Below are 21230 nucleotides of genomic sequence, written 5' to 3'. Positions count from 1 at the left end.
ACAGCAATATAGGAGAATGTGTGGTGAAGAAAATGCATATTTCACTCTGCTACCTGGCCCTCTTCCATTTTGTATAATGTTTTGCTACAGTGAGAGTTGCAGTGTGTGTTAAACATGCCACATAACTAGTTCCCTGCGTTTTTCACGACTTTGTTTTTTTAACCTGTAATTTAATCCTACAGTCCCAAGATGTCGATATAGCCTCCCCAGTAAGCCACGTAATGAGCAGTCATTAAACAATCATCTCATTATGCTACGTTACTCATTTGAATCGGTCATACCATTACAACAAAGTACATATTATTAATAAACAGAACACTCTAGGTGGCTACTGATATTTGTTTAACCCTTACATCTCTGTGAATACGTATAACAGGGTTTTGAAAGGAAGTTTTTTCAATATTGTTTCAGAGAACTCATAAGTGTAAATACATTATAGTTTTTAATTTACCAGTACATTTTTTACGCAAATCATTTTGTAAAAAAAAAAAAAAAAATATATATAATTACTAATTAAAAATAAATAAACCTGTGTTTATTTAAATATATAGTTGTCTTTTCTAAATATTTAATAAGTTTATTCACAATTTTCTGTGACTCTGCCACTGATCTTCTAATCTATCATTTAATATTGTACATTCTATAACATGTAAATAAATTTATATATATATATGTAAAAATCACCAAAGTGGTTTTGTTTTGCTCTTTTGCTCTTTGAAAATATTATTATTATTATTATTATTATTATTATTATTATTATTATTATTATTATTAAATTGTTCATAAGAAGACCATAAGTGTTACTTATGTTTGGATGAAAGACAAAAGAAAATCCATTCTCAGTTCTTGTGCATTATTTTTTACTATTAAACTTAAGCATGGACTGACGTTGCTCTGTGAAAATGTGTCCATATGAAGAAACACTTCTTTCAGCAGCCACAGAATTGGTAACAACTGACAAATATATTAGCCTTTCTTGCTAAATTGGGAAATGGTTCTTCTGCATTTCTCCAAAATTCAGTCAAAGAAATTCTACAATCGTTTTCTTTTGAGTATAATTGATACCCCGCAGTTACAGTAAAACATCAAACCCTGGAATACAATCTAACAGGAGGGGTTCTTTATCCAAACTACACACAAAATCCTTACTGTCTTTATAATCTTGTGAGTTGGTGAAATAAAATGTGGTTTGATTGCATTGATCACAGTTGTAGTAACTCATAAATTTTTCAAAAACTAAGTGGAAAGTTCTGACAACACACTGTTTATTCTGCCATCTGTGCTGTGCAGCTCTTATGTCAGTGCTCGGTATGTATTTATTGGGAATAGATGCTCTGGCATAACAGTTTCCTCGCCCTGCTCCTGCTGTGTCTGGAGAAAATCAGGCAGGACCAGACCAAGGTGCTCCTTTAGCCCAGGACACTGGTTTTCAACCCACGTAGCTCCTGTGCAGCCAGCTGTGGAGACCGCCGACGCACCACGACCTGCTCATTCAGTCACAGGGGACCTTATGGCATCTAGTCCCATTGAGTCTGCAGCTCTGGGTCTGGCCCCTGAACGGCTGCATTTTGAGCCATCTAGGTCTGTCTAATAGGGTTATTGACACCCTACAAAATGCCAGGGGAGCATCCACGTGTTCTCAGTATGGGTATAAGTAGGGTGTGTTTCAGACGAGGTGTCTGCCTTGTGGGTTTGACCCATGGCAGTAATACTACAATTTTTGCCTGAACTATTTGATGAGGGGAAATTTTTGAAAGGGGCTTGCTGGCTTCGGCCACCAGTGAAGAACATTGTTCCTCACTGGAGGATAAACGTGGTGCTTAATGCACTTGTGACGCTTGCATTGAGCCCCTGCATTCAGCTGAGCTGAAATTTGTATCATTTTAAAGCAGCTTTCTTGTTTGCTGTCACCTCTGCAAAACAGGTGAGTGAGATGCAGGTATTCTGTATTGCAAAAGCCTGTACAAACGTCATGGTCCGTACCAATCCTGCCTTTTTGCTGAAGACTATCTTCGCATTCCATGTCAACCGGTTTGTGGAACTGGAGGCTTTCCATCCATCTCCTTTCCAGTCTGACAGATTGTGACAGCTCCTGGTGTACTACGCTGACATGACGAAAAGCTGGAGGGAGTCTGAACAATTTGTCTGCTGTGGAGCCAAGTCCCATTATCAAGCCCTGTCTAAGCAGAGGTTGTCCAAATGGATAGCAGACACGGTCAGGACTGCCTTTGAGACGACCAACTTCCTCCCCCCCTCCAGAAAAGCTCAGTGCCCACTCCACCAGCGGCATGGTAACTTCGTGGGCTTTATTCCAGGGTGCATCTGTCGGAGACATTTGCTATGCAATGGTGTGGGCTACTCCTTACGCCTTCACTAGGTTCTACAGACTTAATGTCATGGATCCTCAAAATCCTGGTTTTGGAACTAGTGTTCAGTGCGGCTTCTCAGTCAACCCTTACAACACAGGCACAGAGGTGAGTTTCTCCCTCAATTTTTTAGCCCTAGCTACTTGTTATTGGGGTCCCGAGTGGTAACGCATAAGGCAGCCTCGGCTTAGCCTTGCAGCATTATAGTCGGTCTGCAATACTGCCCTTGCGATGGCTTGGGTATACTCACCCGTTCAGTAGTGGTTATGTTTCATACTTGAAATGGAACATTCGGTTATTATTATAACCCTGGTTGCCTGAAATAAAAACGTAACCATTAACCTTCAAGGTCGCTGCATGCATTTTTCGCAGCATGCTTGAAGGAAAAACAACCCTGAGATCTGTGACAGTAGTACTTTTGATTCCTCTGGGGCGGGGTCACAGGATCAAAGAGCAGCTTTGTATAAAGTATTCAGGATTCTGATCTTTTTGAGGCAAATACCCATTCGGTAATGTTTTTGTTTTTCTCCCTTTTTGTGCATATACAGAATTAACAAATACAAACACTGGACTGTATAATAGTTTGGTAAAGTGAATCATTCTAGTACTGTACAGGTGGTATAAATACATTTATTAAAGAATGGCTAAGCACTCTGCTCAACCTGTGCAAAACGATTGTTGGTATAATACACACAATATTCCCTAGACATGTACAGTATTAACTTATTATAAATCATTGAAAAACAAGATTGTACTGGAATTCTGACAAATCTTTAAGTGATTGGCTGATTTCTCATATGTGATTTATAATTAGGCTTAAATGATTTTTTCATTATAAATGCCTATCAATTGATGTGTTCTTGGTGGTCTACTGGTGCACTTAGTATGTCATGACTTCAATGATGGGACTTAAATGGAGTATATTTGATTTTTCTAATGAACTACAACAGCAGTACCTACTGTATAATGGAAAGTAGAAGTGAATCGCTAATACAGGGAGACAATTCCTCAGAACATTTAAACAATGTATTATTGATCTTGCTAAAACAAGAAATACTTCATTAAAAGGATTTGGTCTAAAAGGAGCAAACTCCCTTTGAAGGAAAAACTTGAAATTAGTTTAATTCAGGGTGTGGCTGTTCAGTTTTTTGTGTATGTGTGTGTGTCTATATATATATATATATATATATATATATATATATATATATTCACATTTTACACCCAAAGGGGTGACATTAACACAGTAAAGATCACACTTCTGGACAGCACTTTGTACTGTTTTATTAATGTATTATATGTCATTGTACATTTTAAATAAAGATTCTCAGAGTTGATATGAAGCAGCAGTTTTGTTAAGCAGAGTTCTGGAGAGACAACAGTTCAGTCAATCTGTTGATGCTTCTCTGACACGTAGTTACAAGGCACAGCTTTTTATAGTAATGCACAAAGAAGACACAATAGTGTGTCCTTGCAGCAGAACGTATATTCATCTTAAAATATCACAAGATGTTCTCGGCACAGTCAAAGTGCCCTCTCCTGACTCGCCTATCCATATTTCAACACAGCCTACACAGACATACTTGAGCATTTTCATAGTACTTTTTAAACTAATATTTATTTCAACCCTTCATCATGTTCACTGTCCTTCCACCTTAACCAGGAATCTCAATGACTCCATGTAGAGATTACAGAACTTCTTGAATAAAGGCAATACATTGTAACAGCCATTTGGGAGAGATAAAATAAATATGCTTTGCACTAATGAGGTGCTACTTTTAAGGTAAACAGCAGTTAATAAATCTCTGGATACCATACATTGGCTTAAATCCAACAAAACAAAAAACCCTTAAAGAAATGTTTGTTTTTATTGATTTTTTTTTTTTTTCACAAAAGGAATGCAAGCCTTCAATGAGTTTTGCTTTGTAATTCTTCTTAATGTGATAAATAATCCTTTAAAGAAAGAAAAGTGCTAGGACCCCCTGATGGAAACCCCAGCATCTCTCTTGTGAAGGCACTTTCAAAGGCAGCTAAATGAGTTGATTTGGAACATAATTATAGCCATCCCTGATCTGATTAGCGTTCTCGGGAGCATTAGTTAATTCATTTTGAAAGCCTTTAGAAAAATAATAGGTGTTTTTTTTTTTTCTTCTTTGCACCATTCTCTGTACTGTTAAACCAATTTACATAAAATATACTGCAGTTCTGATTTCTGATTCGCATTTGTTTTTTATGTTTGTATTTATGCATGTACTAATCATTAATCAACTGTGACGCTTCCTTGCAACTATCAGATATGTCAAATAGTCTGTGCTGTGATAGCTCAAATATCATAATCCTTTGTAAATTAGAAAACTACAAGTCAATCAATCCTGTAGGTGCAGAGTGCTGCAGGACAGTAGTATGTTAATTAGGCTAATTTACACTTCCAGTTGTGGCGGTTCCTTTTAATCGAATCCAATAAACCACCTGGGATTTAAAATGCCAGAACAACTGCAATTACAAATAGATGCAGAAACCAGCAAAAGAATTGATAATTTCAACTATGCAGTCATGTGAAGTAAATACTGATTCAGATAGAGAGGCTAGAAATCACCCTCTGCAGTGTTTAAGTGAATAATTCATGAGTTGTAAAACACTCTCTCTGTCTTTCTTTTTCTCTCTCCTTTATTTCTCTCCTTCCTCTCGCTCTTTCTTTTTCTCTCCTTTCTCCTTTCTCTTTCTCTCGCTCTCTCTCAGGTCTGGTAGTCTGCAGCCTCTCCTTGCCCTCCTTTGAGGAGCTCCATCCCTCCCGTGTCCAGTCTGCACGTCCTTCTTGCCTCTCACGCAGTGCCATGAGAAAGTTTGCCTACTGCAAGGTGGTGCTGGCCACCTCGCTGGTCTGGGTCATGCTGGACATGTTCATCCTGCTCTACTTCAGCGAGTGCAACAAATGCGAGGAGAAGAAGGAGAGAGGCCTGCCTGGCCGCGAAGGTGAGAGACACACAAGCAGCTTTTCTTTTCTAATGAGCCAGAAAAGGAAGACCGAGGTATTGCTTTGGAATCCAGATTGCTTTAGAATGAGGTCACTTTACCTTTGCTGGAGGGTACATGTTGTGAAAAGCTGATTTATTTATTTTTTGCCCCATGATGTGTGAATAAAAATGTGTATTGGGATTACTTTAACAGTGTTCTGTTTATGTATTTATTTATTTATATTTTTGTATGGTGTTTAGCTGGTTTTGGAATGTAAATTAGCCTTGTTTAATTCTACAGGTCACAGTATCTGCTGACTACAATGCATGAAATTCAGTGTAGCTTAATGCTGCAGTATACATTATTTATTATTTAGATATATTACTATAGCTGGGATCACTTGAGACGAACAATCTTGGTGCACACTGGTTTACTTTAAGCTATAAAGCAAATTATTCCAAGAGGAAACAGTTATGTAGGAAAACTTTATCTGTCATGGAAGTGTCTGTCCATCTATCTCTCTCTCTCTCTCTCTGCAACTTTCACTGGTTGTCCTTGACTTCCTGAAAGCTGTGCCTTCAATGAAAATGGCCTTGACACCATTAGCAACACTTTAAAGAGTATTGATTCATATCTGAATATTCATATCATATAAGCCTGTTTTAGTTTCTGAGCATTCGTGCCTTGTTCTTATTCCTTGCATGGAACTTATATATAATGCTGGAGCAAATACTATTTGAAATGGCCATGTTCGGATTCTTCATGTAACAGAATCTTATCAGTGCCCTCTCAAAAAGACAGCCTACAATGAAAACCAATACATAAATTACGTGGGAAATAAATAACACACATTCCACTGTGTTTTTATGGTGTACCAGGTTTATTCTGGATTTTTATTTGTTATAAAATTATTGTTGTAATATAGTATGAATTAGCATATATGCTTTTTTAAAGAATATTTGACCATGAAAAAAAAAGAAAGAAAAGTTTTTAGCAAATAATGAATGGGCAGTGCAAAGTGCTCTTTTGTGGACAGCTTTTTTCTTTTTTTTCTTTTGGTATCTGGGTTTTTATTTTTTGCCTTGATTTTTATATTTGGTTTTCTTTGGTGGCCAAATGTGGCAGCTTAACTTGCGTTTCTTCAACACAACCTAAAATCTTAAAGCTGCACCATATCAGTAGTCGTGCAAGGCTAAATTGGAACACAGAAAGAAACCTTTAAATAAAGTAGTCCGCTGTGTATCCGACTGCGGTGGGACCAGAGTAAGGGAGGATATGGAAACAGTTGGTTAAATGAACCCTGCTTTAAGTACCATTATACACAGCTGTAACAATGACTATTCACACAATTACTGTTTTGAAATTCAGCTTTGTTTATTAGGGAACTCTCCTAAATCCCTTGTTTAGAAAGATAAAGTGTATTAATAAAAGATCCAATAACTAAAAACACTGCTATGCATTATAATTAAACAAAAAGGCACAACTTATATTACAATTAGAACACTTCTGATTTTATAATAAAAAAGACAATCGAAAATATGCGTGCGTCTGCATCAGATGTCCCTTTAACATTGTAATAATAATAAAAAAAACTATATTTTAACAGAAGTAATTTCTATCTGAAGTACGGTTGTTAATTACAGTCAACATTTTGCCGCAAAGCAAAACATTTGAATTAATCTGACAAATCCTGACAATTTAACTATCGTACTAAATTCAGCTTCATTTTATATAATATTGCCATATAATCCAAACACAACATGAAACAAAAGAAGGTAATCTGTAGATTTAACACTAGAACCGCCACAGCAGTCATTTTGACTGCTTTCACTTTCTCTGTGTGTGTGAGACACGCGATTGTCCGTTCTTGACTTTTCCTAAATACATGTATTAAATGCCGAAGCAGGATCGCAAAAGATTTGTGTGAGGGACAAGTTTTGCCGTTATACCTTGCCCGTTGGACAAATTATTTATTTATTTTTATTTATTATTTTATTTTTCCTATGTTCATTCTGTTGCTATAAAAACACTCAGCGTAATTTCTAGAGAGCCACATAAGTTTCTGTTTAGAAGCATTTCAAGAAAGATTCTCTGGCAAAAAATGTACCGGTAATTTTTTTTTATTGTTGCTAACCTCGTTTGCCATTTACCACATTTACATTTTTTTTTTTTTTTTTTAAACTAGATTTGAACAGAAGCGATGTCAGTTATTTATTGGACATGCACAATCCGTGGATTTGTGAAACTATTAAAACATGAAGATTGACAAATAAGTTTATAATGATAGAAATGAAATGCTTATACAGGAGATTATTTGTACAACTATTTTGTTATTTTAAAATAAAACAGACCTTCCATCTCATGGCATTGTGTTTATGTATTAATTAATTTATGTATTTATTTTTTACTGAGAGTAATGCAGGGAAAGAATGTTACCCTCCCAAAAAAATAAATAAATAAAGCCATCCATGTACCAGGATCGCCGTGCTGCAGCAGTGTTCCAGTTAGCAATCGTGGGGCAAGATGTTAGATGAGGAAAAATAGCTGTAAAATGTTTTTCACTGTTTAAAAAAGAAAATAAAAAAGAAAAATGAACAAAAGAAAAAATATATTTTGTCTTTGCAGGGTTTTATGGGAGCCTACTGTAAATATTGTGTGCATTTTATTCGAAAAACAATAAGAAATGCAGAGACACTTCACAGGTTATACACAAGTTATTTAAAAAATCTGGTGTTCAGCAGTTACAAAACTGAAAAAATATCAAGAAAAATCAGAATTCCACATCAGCAGTAATAGTTGACAATGATTTTGTATCTGTGATGCAACAAACTAAAACACCTGTACATATAGAGAAAGACTGGGGGGGGGGGGGGAATGGCAGAAGCTATTCTTAGATTTGAATAACTCCAAGTATTGTTTATTATAGTTGTACTTTCAGTATGTTAATTAAATTTACTCGCACATGTGTTCCAAACTGCACTGAAAGGAATATTTACTAAAGTATATTAAACATTTGTTGGGGTGAGGTGGGGTCAAAGGGAACCTTTTGCGTATCTTGAAGAATTTATTGAACCCGTCAAGCTACAAGGCTAGATCCGCCCTTGTTAATCATTAATTGATTGATTGTGTTCACTGTTAAATAAAGCCCAAATCTTACAAGTTATATTCTACTTTTTTGTGTGTGTTTTGTGCGATGGGGAGGGAGCTAAGATCCTAAGAGAAGTTAATTAACCTCCTATTTTTATAATAAATAAACACAATGCACTCTGTCACATTATTGTGTGTTATTCATGTGTAAACAGGGTTTTCTTGATGTAAAACCACAAGAACAATGTTTCATTGACGCCAAGGAGCTTGGATAAAATTGAAACCTTGTGGGATTGGTATTATTCTGGCTGCCAGCTTGAATAATTCTCGTGATTTTACTGTTTTATGGAAAGCAATATACAGGAAACACTTATAGACCTGATGGGCCATTAAATTCAAACTGTATATTTTGTGAATTGTTTGAAATCAAGCTAATGGTAGACTGAGCTTTTTTGCGGTGATGGGTTTGTCCTAATGCACAGTATGATCAAATGTTACTTTTCATGGGATTGATGCTTTTTAATAATAGAAGGTAAAAAAAAAAAAAAAAAACCTTTTCCAAATGTGAAACACCATCACAATAGATAGTCATGTACTAATTGGAGAAATATATGCATAGTGGATACAGGACAGTGAAAATGAACCATGGTTTTATGAAAATTCTTGTATTTTCTTTCAGGTCTTCTGTCCTTTTTTCTTTTTTTTTTATTATTTTCTTCATTTAGCTTTTGTGGATTGAATTCTAAAGCAGAAAATGCATTTACTGTTGTTCACATGTCTCGCTATCATTTTATTTTCCAGCGTCGTTTATTGAAAGAATTTGGACTAGGAAGATGAAATAAAAAGTATATTAAATTACTGGGCCTCTGGCTTTCGGAGAGGAGATAAAATTGCCATAAACTTGAAGCAGCTGTTATGCAATTACACTTTACTGGCAAAACAAGCCAAAGCACCCCTAAATGAGTGTGTCTGCCTCTTAGTGATAGCTGCTCTCCTTTCCTGTTCCTGCCAGGCTGTGCAGACTACATTCTTCGATAAGAGTTTTGTGTTTTTAATGCTTTTATTGATTGTTTGGTTGAAGTGTACTTCGCTTTTATTTACAGCAGAGCCTCTTGAGTTTTAATATTGCGGGGTTTAGTTATTGGAGTATTTGTTGAGGCTGTCCCGTTTACAGTTGTGTTGGTGTGGGGACTGTTAATGCTGAATAGACAAAGTATAGCGGGTATGGTGCAGTTGGTTAATAGGGATGGTTCAGTATAGTTGAATACACGATTACACAAAAATAAACTATTCGAATAGCACATTACAGATTCGAAACACGAAAAGACTGATTTAGCTACTAGTAAAAGCAAATGTATCTTTTTTTTGTTTTGTTTTTTAAATGCTGACGCTTGACAAGTGTTCAAAGTCAGTGTTAAACCCTGTGCCTTCATGTGAAAGAGATAGGCGTTAGGGTTGGACGATACTGATATATATATACTTGTGTGTGTGTGTGTGTGTGTGTGTGTATATATATATATATCTTCTTTTAAACATTTGTTAATTTGAGAGAATTTACTTTCATTTAGAAAAAGCACCACCAAATGTATTACTATAGCAAAACAAATTTGGTAACGTTACCTGGAAGCATTTGTTTTACTTACTTCTGTGACGAATTTGCCACTAAGAGAATCGAACTAGGTTTGTGCAGGCAGTGTTGCCAACTAAGCGATTTTCCCTAGCAACAAAATCAGTGTGAAAACGACTAGCGACAAATCTAGCGAGTTTCACTGCTGACAACATGGATTTTCAGAGAAAGAAGTCACCGTATTGTATCATCACAGCATAAGTCACACCCAGCACAACACACTTCTCTCGTCGCAAAATAGTACAGTGGTGGCGTTGTTAACGTATTGCAGATTTCCGCTGTTGTGCACAGTTCTGGACAGAATCGTAGAGATGCACATTCTTTGTAGAAATCTGTGCAGATCCTGCACAGCCCAGCACAGCTTTGAAAAGTTGCTGCGCAGCTGCTTGCGGCTGTGAACCAAAGGGATCACAAGTGACCTGCTAATCGTAATGCAAATAACTACTACAACTGCGGCCCCCTTGTTAGCAGAAGTGAACCACATCAATTATTTAAACTTCCACTGGGAAGTTTTTGAAAAAAGGAGATTAAAATGGTGCACTCTGCTGCATGGTTTAAGCATGTGCTAGACTAGTAGTGGTCTGATTGTAGAGTCAGATAAGATACTCCATTAGTGCAATGAATGAGCTTTATTTCAGCATTGCTCACAGCAAGGCAAGATCAGCAAGAAGAAAAATTGACTTTGAGCATCAAGGCCCCTGCAACATAAGACTGGCTGAAAATGTGTGTGGACCTTTTAATTGTGTCCACTTGTAATATGGGAAACAGCATGCTGCAGCTCCCATGCTCAGTGTTAGTGAAGTCCTGATCGAGAGCATGTAACAGACAGCTCTTATGACTACATGTTACTGTTTTAATGTTTCAGTAAAAACAAGTTTAAAGTTAAGTTCCTTTTATTATTTACTGATATTAAATACATCACAGCAAGCACATTTGAATACATTTGATATTTTCATTAGCACTATTTGAGAGCTAAATTTAGTGGCAGTGTTTTTTTTTTGTGAAATCAAGTAAGCTGCAGTTCATTTCATTTTTAATTCACTAAATGTTTTGTGTTTTTCCAAGAGCAGACTTCCAAAATACAGTCCCAAGTATTTCTGTGCCTTCTGCTTTCACCTTAAAATTGTTAGTTTTGAGAAATGTTTTCCAAGACTCTGCAACATACTGTTTTCGTTAAGGGAACGTCTTAAATTACTGTACATGTTTCTTGGCTGAGATATTATCAGCTCGTTATCTAACAAGTGAATCTGCTGCGCAATTAAATGACCATTAAAATCCTGATGGTAAACAATGAAAACTAAATCTGTTTACCTGGGATAATTGTGGCTGCTAAGAAGATGCAACAGATGAAATAAATCTGTTCATGGTGACTCAAAGCTTTTTTATTTAGGCACTCTGCGACTTTACTGATGAAAGATCACGTTGGATTTTAGAGGTTTTTTTTTTTCAGTTTGATACACTAACCTTTTCACTTCCTTTTTTGTTTAATTATTTAGCTTTTTGCTGCATTACAGCCCTTCTTTAAAATTATTTTCTTTATTATCACTACATTTTGTCACGTGTCTAACATACAAACCTTATGTGTGTTTTTATTTTTTGCTGTTCTAAATTTCTTAAATGCAACTGTTCATGTTAAGCTACATTTTTACACAACAGTACTACTCACACGTGTTTGGTCACCACAGCGACTGTTGCACGAAACTGTGGTTACCGTGCTTCTCTACACTTACAAGCATTTGTATATCTTCAGCTAATATCCCACCTTTTTTTTTAAAGGCATACAGCCTTTATACATGATCTCACAAAATGACAAGCAACTATGAATACATATTTTACGATATAGTAAAAAAAGCGTATTCCTTTTATTCTTGGATGTGTATAGCTATTCACAAAAAATAAAATAATAATCGCTGTCTTTATACTCAGTCACCCCAACTTTGTCACTTAACCCTTAGCAGTCCATTTATTCAGTGACCATCAGGGGCGTCAGGGCCAATATATTTTCACACGTGCTGTTTATTTTTACACATGCTGTTTAAAAGTAATTTTATTCAACGTAAAACAGGTTTAAAAGGCACTGCATATCAACAGGACACTCAGTACTGCATCTCCAGCCCCGCCCCACCCCTTGTTCGCTGTATTTTTCACATACCTCTTCATAGTAGTGCATACTGATAAATCATGTCCCGATCAGTCGTTTTATCACCAAACTCCTCAATAATGCGATCAAAGTCATTATTTTATTAATATAACATCTCAAAAAAGCTCTGCAAATATCTTTGAGCGCTGGATACAGAAGCAGCTATCTTGTCACTCTCACTCGGCCATTGAAAGGATTTCTCTGCTTTTTTGGCTAGAGACCTGTGCTTGACATCTTTTTGATGTCAGACAGGAAAGGGCAAATTGTAATGTCGGACCTGGTCTCACATAGGACCGCAAAGGGTTAAAATAATGTATGTTTGGCAGTTTGTAAACGCTACAGAAATTCAAAGACACTTCTGCACATTATCCACCTCTCTGAGACATACCTTGAAAAATTACTGAAATCCTTGACGTTGTTTTTATTTATTTTTATTCCTCCCGTCTGTATTGCTCAAACAGTGTGCGTCTGCACAGGCAGATATTGTTGTAGCTTTTAAATGTATTTGAATTTAAAAAAAGCAAGCTTCATAAAACCAATGCTTACTGGCCGTTAAAATAGCTGAAGCTGCTTATCGGCTGTTGGCAATGTCTAAAAAGAGCGCAAAGTACTGTGACAGAGATATTAAAGCAGAACCAGGGAAGCAAGGACTTCTAGAGTTAATAAAGAAGCCATCAGTTGCAAGTTACTGTACATTTTACCGTTTTTGTTTTGTATTTAAAAAAAAGAAAAAAGAAAAGCTTTGTGTGGAAATGGCTTATAGTAAACTGCATAGCAACACTGTATTTGTAGCATAATTGTTTACATTTGCTTACTTTTAAAGCAAATCATTTCCCTGTGTTTAAAGCAGTTTGCTTGATGTTTTTGCTCACTGACCTATTTATGAATGTGTAAGTGCTTTACTATAGATGTTCTCAAATCTGATTTTTTTACATATCCGCCTATACACCCAGTCCACAGGGGGTCGGATATACAACGTTGTAGTGTATTACTAAAAATGTTCGATAAACTGCATCATGGGCTTGTGAATTCAGGTGGTTACATCTACTGTTCAGTACTAGAATACACTTGCAAATAGCTTTCCAAACAACTGTCAAAACGACTTTATTGTAAAGTACTACTAAGTACTGTGTGTAAGTATGTATAACTATACCCCCATGCAATTTCTCCTCGTTATGTTTGAGCAAAACGTGTGTCCACCCTCCACTTATGTCTGTTGGAGCGATGAAGAGACTCGGGTGTTAATATCCATAATAAGGGAAGAGGACGTGATGAGGCAGCTTGATACAATGCACAACACATTGTTTAACCCACTTTCAAAATAAAATATGGTGTGGAATTTTCACAACTTATTTCTTGGGAATCAACAATACTGCTCAGTATTCCAATGCATTTATTTAGCAGAAGGAGTCATACAATTACAGCACAAGTGAGGATGCTATATTTGCATCTCCTAATATCAGGCTGAGGTAGCTCTTCTGATACATGAATACCTCCTTAAGGTCCTGACATAGTGTGCAGGATACAGCAGGCAGTAATAATTTGGGGAGCAAGCTCGTGATTCACTTCAGTTTGCTTTAGCAGTATCCACCACCTCCCTTTCAATAGTCAAAGGCTTATTCAACAACCACTCGGATTTGGCCCAGTTTATTGTTAGTAAAGATATGGCCACACCGCAGATGATGTGTGAAAAGTAGTGTGGGCGACAACACTAAAACAAAGTATTAAAAAAGCAGGAACGATCCATCATCAAATCAGAGCTTTAATACCATTTACGTCAAACACAATGTCACATGGATTTCCTCGGGAGAGTCTCTCGTGTAACCACCTCTACACATGGAAGCAATATTGTTTCCTGCTAAATTGCATGGGAATCGAACTGGGCCTTACACATGGCTAATTTTAAATATCAACCCCTCCACCTTCTTCATGCATTTGCATAACATTGGGGGGAAAGTGGATGTTCCCAGGAAAATGAAAGGCTTCACATGGAAATGTAAAAAGTTACCATGTTTATTTCACGAGACAGAAATGTAAAAACACACCTGTAAACTAAGCCATTGAAATGAGCTATTTTATTAGACTTTAAACTGCTGCTAATATTTGGGGTTCTCTTCTCGCATGGTGGTGTAAACAATGACTGGCGTGTTTGTTGGTACAGTAGAAGCCATTAACTCCATTTGCCATTGACTGATATAAACTGCTTCACGATTTGAGCTTTGTGTGTTGTGGCTTTTAGCAGGTCATGTTTTGCACTCTACAGGGGGCTATCTAACAACAGAGTTGTTTTTCAGAGATTAAAACTGAAATGCAGCGTCTCCCTAGCAGGTGTAGTGGACTGAAGCTCATGTTTTGCTCTCATTGATAAATGAGACTGTGTGCTCTGACATTTCTCCTTGATTGTGTCTTGCTCTAGTGGTGATCCAGAAGCCTCAGGAAGGCCCAGGGGAGATGGGCAAGCCTGTAGTGATCCCGAAAGATAACCAGGAGAAAATGAAGGAGATGTTTAAAATCAATCAGTTCAACCTTGTGGCCAGTGAGATGATCGCTCTTAACAGGTCTTTACCTGACGTCAGGTTAGAAGGGTAAGTACTTCATGGACATTCAATGCACAGGAAAAGCTTTGTTGCTTCTAACATGCAGCAAAGGGTTCAGGAGATCTTTCCAGATATGGTGTTTTCAAAGCAAAAAATCAGGTTTAAGGATTAGGTATCTTCAGATGCCGTTTCTAATAGCATTTTATACATTTTCAGTAGTGGTGCTGGGTTATGTGTCTCCCTAATTGAATTGTCATTTCTCTCCAAGTCTGCCTTTACTTGGCTTTGAGCTTGTCTGGAGAACCATAACTTATGTGACGAAAAGAACCTTCCCAATTCAAATCATGTGTGATGTTTCAACTGTGCTATCCCCACCTACTCTACATTCATAAAGACGGAGTATGTGAGGTAGTTGAAAGGTCACGTAGTCCCGTGATTAACGGAATGAGGAAGGCTGTTTGGTCCAGGCACTTAGGATTCTCCAGACAAGCTCAAAGCGAAGTAAACATAGATTTAGAGAAAAATGGTATTAACTATTGGAGCAACAGTACTCCAGTCAGGAAAATAAAACAAATTGCAAAACTGTCAGGTTTAATCCATTTGGTTTGTGTAACAGGGAGGAGGCAGGTCACTTTACCTTAATTATTTCTTCACAGCAGTTGCATCACTAATGACATGAACGGAAATTGGGGGGGCAATAAGTACATGCCAAAAGTTAGATTTTCCAGAATAGTACTTTTGTTTGAGCCCTTGAAAAAAACCTGATTAAGTTGGCATTTTTTGATGTGGTGTTTCAGTTGTTTAAAAGGGCCATTTAACCTGACAAATAAAATAAATCTATCGATGTGGGTGACAATTTTTGAAAAACACCCCTGGCAACGAGGCTGCTTTTGTGACTGTATCAGAGTATGCGTAGCTGGCATCTGGTGTTTAGTGAGTTTTATTTGAACATTTTCCTCTAGCGATTGAAAAGAAGAAATTTCCACTTGCTTTTAGTAAACATTTCACATAGCTTTTTAATGGCTCTGAAAAGCTTGTGTTATTTGTAGTAAGTGTGATCCTGAATGGGATCAGTACAATGTATTTACTGTATTAAAGTTCATAATAAAATTTGAATGTGAGTGAAAATATCTGGGACAAAGTTTCACAACATTTGTGAACAAAACTCTTGTAGCTGCGTTCTAGTGACATGCTTATAAAAAGAAACCTAAAATTCACCACAGTGCATTGCTATTGGTAACAATTATATGAACTTAAGGTTCACTAATTACAATTTTGCATTAATAGACATGGCTTGAAACTTGCACTTGCCTTAAACCTAGTCCTGGTCTTCAGAACTACCTTCAGTTAAGTATATTATTTAAATGATCAGGAGCCAGGAGTTTAAAAAATTGTTCATTTGCTGCATGAACAATTATGTGATTTATTCATGCTTTAAATATTGTGATCAGTTCAGATCAGAGTTAAAACTCCTGGTACCTGGTCAATTCAGTAATAGACCTAGCGAGTTCTGAAACCCAGGAGTAGGTGTAGATCTAACACAAGTTTCAAGCCCTGAATACATCTACACACTATCTTCTTTATATGTTATGAATTAAAAACAAAAATGAATGACCTCCATGGTTTATGCCGGTATTACCTCACCTGATAGAAGTCTTGACTGTGACGAAAGCAACACAACACTCGGGTCTAATGGGTTTAATCAAATATTTTAAATGTAGCTATCAAACAGAATCACAGAAAATGTGAACAAAAATACAGACCAAAGAATCATTTGTCTCCTGTGGATGGCACTGGTGATTTGATCCCATAGATGTTCTATTGGACTCATATCAGGAGAAAAAGCTGGCCATAGCAAGACCTCAACATTGTTTTCTTGAAGTTGTGCAATTGTAATTCTAGCACTGTGTGGTCTTGCATTGTCCTGCTGGAAAATTGACACTTCTGGATTGGCTTGCAGGAATGGAAAAACTGTTGCCTCAAGGACTTAGTCAATGTATCACTGAGCAGTAAGGTTGCCCTCAATCTGCACCAAAGTCGTTCTTCAGTTAAAGGAGATTTCACCCCACATCATCACACTTCCACCGCCCCACCGGTTGGCTTGAACAATGCAACAGTCAGCATAACGCTCACCACATTGTCTCCACACACGTTGCCTTCCGTCAGGTCTGTGAAGGGCAAAATGGCATCTGTCAGTGAATAAAACACTCCACCACTCTCTCTGCCGTGAATGGCCACCGAGCATGCGAATCATTTTCATGCAGGTGGCGAGCTACAGTCCTTCTGCTGATACGCGGGTTATTTCTTCTTGGAATTTCTCGTGCTCTAGCCTGAAAACGATTACACAGATGGATCAGCCAGATCTGATGGTCCTGGGCTGGTGTGGTGACCCTCTGCCTTCCAGGACGTGGCCTGTCCCTCACACAGCTGGTCCTCTGGTTTTTCTGGACTAGTCTGCTGATTGTTGAAGCAGAACATCTCATTCTTCGGGTAACTTCTCTTAGAAAGGCCACCTTCAACCATGCCAATAGCTGATGTTAGTGCATCTTGTAAAGCGCTTTGTGATGGTGGTCCACTATGAAAGGCGCTATATAAAATAGATTGATTGATAGCAACCAGGCGATCTTCATTACTCAAGCAAGGCATGGTCACATCTTTCACTGTTCTTGCATTAATTAGTCATGTCTTTTCAAATGGCTACTTATACAGATTAATCAACTCATTGTGGCAATTTTAACTCAACTCAAACAGTACCAAACAGTGAGCACCTGGTGTTTTTATGAAATCACTTGACTTAAGCTCAGTATTTTGTTATCCCAATGAACAGTACTACTCAAACAATCAACAAACCTATCTGCTCACTGTTTAAAATGTAAATAACATTATGTACATGCCAAATGAACTATTGATGTAAAACTTAGACTATTTCTGTAGTGGAAAGTTATTCTCCCTAAGGAAGACTGTTGTTCGTGACAGGCTGAGGGCATTGCACCCTGGAGGTAACCATAGTCTTCCTGGTGGGTATTTAATTTTCCACTGCGAGTTGAGTCTGCAGTATAAATTTAATATATGAGTCAGTCAAAATGATAAGAGGCCAGGTTGGATGTGAGGACAATAGTTCAATCTATTTTTGCTCCTATGAGTTTTTAACCAATCACAGGTCAGATTTTCAAAGCACTGACTGAAACCTAAACCTAAGGCTTGGAAGGCTAACTCCTTTTACCCTGCAAAACCAAACGCATATCTTGAAAAATAAGTTTAACATGTGGCTGTGTAAAAGTGGTCATCTTGTGATTTTGTAGTAGGTCATTTTCTGTAATGCTGTGTAATTAGTAGCTGCTAATACCATACAATAGGTCCTGACTTCCAACTAGCCAGCTGGAGAGATGCTTTAAAATGCATTTCACTGCTTGTATAGTACCCGGTATTGACCATGGATCAATTTCTTGCATCTCTATGCACTGACAGTTTTTTTTATTTTAAATTTCCTATTCAATGTTCTGACATTACCAGTAGTAGATATCTTTTTGCAGAATTCAGTGATACGTGCGGACTGCAATCCGCCCAGTTGTATGCATGTAACTAATACAAATTTGTCCAATCTGTACTTCATAATAATTCTAATGTTTGTATTTCTATGAAGACTTGTTGGATATATATATGAAAAGGTGCATACCGGTTCATAATACTAGGTTAACTAAGTGCATTGCAAACTGCCATTGAGTACCAGGTTCCTGGTAGAGCATTGTCTCACAGTGTCACAATATACTCTCCATGTCCCTCATTAAAGAATGCAGGCCTGGATTACATTGACGATAGGTTGTAGTGTACCTTATGAGACACACATGCATCAGATCCAATAGTTGCATACAGTGCTGTGCTCTATATACAGATTATGTAACGTGGGCTGCCTTTAGCTTTTAATATTCGTATTGTAACCTTGCTAGATTGAGTTAGCCAGATATTGTGATCTAGGATTGGGAGATGCATTACCTTTCTTCCCTCTCCGGGGGATTATTGGTAACAAGATTATGCATCTCAATATTACTTTTACAGAGGGCACCTTCAACCCTGACACTGCACTTAAATACAAGGACAAAGCTTTTTACAATCGTGTTGCTTTAAATACCTCTCATGATTTACTATGATTGTGATTTATGATTATTATTAAGCATATCCATGACAGTGGCACAGCTTCTACAAACTGATAAACAATTTCAGCTCACAATTTAATATTTTCAGTGTTACGGGAACTAACAGTCCACTTATATAATCCTTGCAAGATAAATACTGTATTACTTCGATTTGGTGCCGCAGCATTTATTTAAAATTGATCAAAATGACTGCGGCCCTTAAACGAGGGCAGTGATTATACGAAGGCGGCCTTTATTAATAATACTATGCTTTACAAACTCTGCAATATTTTATTACATGATTTAAGGCATTTTAGAAGTGGCACGTGAGAGGCTCCGATCTGCAGCACTGGCTTGAATACAGTACGTTTACTGACAGTTAACGAGAGCCTATTAGGTGGGAGTTGGGAGGTCAGGGAGTACTGTACTAACGTATCACCAGTGTGTATTGGTTGTTAAGGGGCGGGACAATGTTGATGTGGCAGTTTAGTCCAAGAATGTGACCTAGGTGTTTTTCTGCACCAAAAATTACCTCAGAATATCAGCTTGATTTCTGTGTAAACTCAATATATACTACTCATTATTTTTTTTCCTCACTGTAATGTACTTGTTTGTAATTTCTCTGCAAGAGAAATTGAAACTTAATCTTATCATAGATAGTAAGCACATTGTTTTTATTGTGTACGGGAATTACAATTTAACAAAACAACAAAACCACCTATAACTTCTGAAGGACCTCTGTCTTGTAAGTAGTTTATCTTGGATTTTCTTTCAGAACTGTACCATAAAATAAAATGTGCTTACTATGTGTGTGTGTGTGCATTAGTTTGTAATGTACGTGCTAGATTGAGGCTTCCGTCTCTTCGGTTGGCGTTACATGTACATAGTCAGTGTTGCCCATTTATTTGTTTACTGTGTGTGTGTGTGTGTGTGTGTGTGTGTTTTTAGTAGGGTGGAGAAAAAATACCTTTGTTTCTCTATTGATAGCGGCTTTTATTCGAGGGCGGCCTCTATTATAAAGCTGATTTATATGACTGTGGCGTCAATACGAGGGCGTCTTTATTTAGAGGGCAGTGCCAAATTGAAGTAATACGGCATATTGCTTTTACGTCTGACTTGATATGGCTGCCATATTAGGGTCATGTTACTTTTTGGGATGACGAAGACGGAACACTTATTGGTGAATGTGATATTTGCTTCATACTCTGTTGGCAACCACTGTGTATGTAGATATACCAGTTAATATACCATTTTTGACAGCTGGTTCAAACAGATTGCATCAAGATGCAATTGGAGATGTTTTGGTGTCATCTGTGTAGCCTGCATTTGACCTGACCTGACCTCGACCTTGACCTGGGCTCGTCTTCTTCTTTAGCACAAAGCCTGACCATTATGCGGAGAAGAGAAAACGCTGATCCATTAAACATCAATACAATGAACAATTCCAGCTCACTCTGAACCCACAACTGAAAGAGTGCTGTGTGACGTGGGTAACCAGAGAAGACCCTGTCTGTCTTGGTGTGTGACAGAAGCTTTCAGTCTTTTGTTATCTCTTATCCCCCTTGGTTCTATTTCAGTCTCGACAAAAACTGAAAGATATCAAGGAGGCCCGCTCCAGTTTAAAACGCTGCTTCATTATTAATCAGTCTGTCCTCTCGTCAACAGTAAACTAATCTTTTAATGCATTTTTATTGGCCCACATAAAAGTAGCTAAATTTACATGGGAGATTCTTCTGCTTAATAGATTGAAGCAGGGAGACCTGGTAATTTACTCCTTTATGTTCGGAGCATGTTTCTGTGTGTGGAAATTTACTTATGATATAGATCGTAAGACTGAACCAACCATCCTTTTGGATTGCTACAACAGTAATACATACATTTTTATTGGCCCACATAAAAGTAGCTAAATTTACATGGGAGATTCTTCTGCTTAATAGATTGAAGCAGGGAGACCTGGTAATTTACTCCTTTATGTTCGGAGCATGTTTCTGTGTGTGGAAATTTACTTATGATATAGATCGTAAGACTGAACCAACCATTCTTTTGGATTGCTACAACAGTAATACAAGAGAGTGGTTGGTTCAGGTTTACAGCATTTATTTTACACATACATAATGTTCTGTATAGCATGCACAATTCAAGCAAACTATGACCTTGCCAAGGTGTGCATGTACATTTAAACAGCAAGCCACCAAAGAGGAGTACTGAACTATAGAAGTTCTGCCTAAATGTTGTTTTTTTCAACTAACTCTGTCGAATGGCATTTGTTACCCATGTTGATTGGGATATGAAGTCCAAGAAGGTGAAGGCTCTCTGTCTTCCTGGGCAGCAGGAGGAGAGTGCAGTGCATTTACTGATCTCTATACAAACATGAATAGAAGAAAATGG

At 37.3% G+C, this 21230-nt stretch overlaps 1 protein-coding gene across 7 annotated transcripts in view; it reads left to right on the top strand.

The window, feature by feature from the left end:
• LOC121312955 (polypeptide N-acetylgalactosaminyltransferase 1) overlaps positions 1–21230 on the top strand; it is a 207168-nt gene that overhangs the window by 88764 nt on the left and 97174 nt on the right. For all 7 annotated transcript variants that reach the window (XM_041244968.1, XM_041244966.1, XM_041244965.1 and 4 more), the window contains 2 exons: positions 5103–5336; positions 14589–14757. In XM_041244968.1, the coding sequence (XP_041100902.1) occupies positions 5198–5336; positions 14589–14757 (308 nt within the window). In that variant the 5' untranslated portion in view covers positions 5103–5197. The remainder of the gene's footprint in view (positions 1–5102; positions 5337–14588; positions 14758–21230) is intronic.

The sequence above is a fragment of the Polyodon spathula genome, chromosome 3 (assembly GCF_017654505.1).
Source record: "Polyodon spathula isolate WHYD16114869_AA chromosome 3, ASM1765450v1, whole genome shotgun sequence".
In the NCBI taxonomy this organism is placed as follows: domain Eukaryota; kingdom Metazoa; phylum Chordata; class Actinopteri; order Acipenseriformes; family Polyodontidae; genus Polyodon; species Polyodon spathula.
Note: the sequence above shows the minus strand (reverse complement) of the source record. Positions and strands in the feature narration are given on the sequence as shown.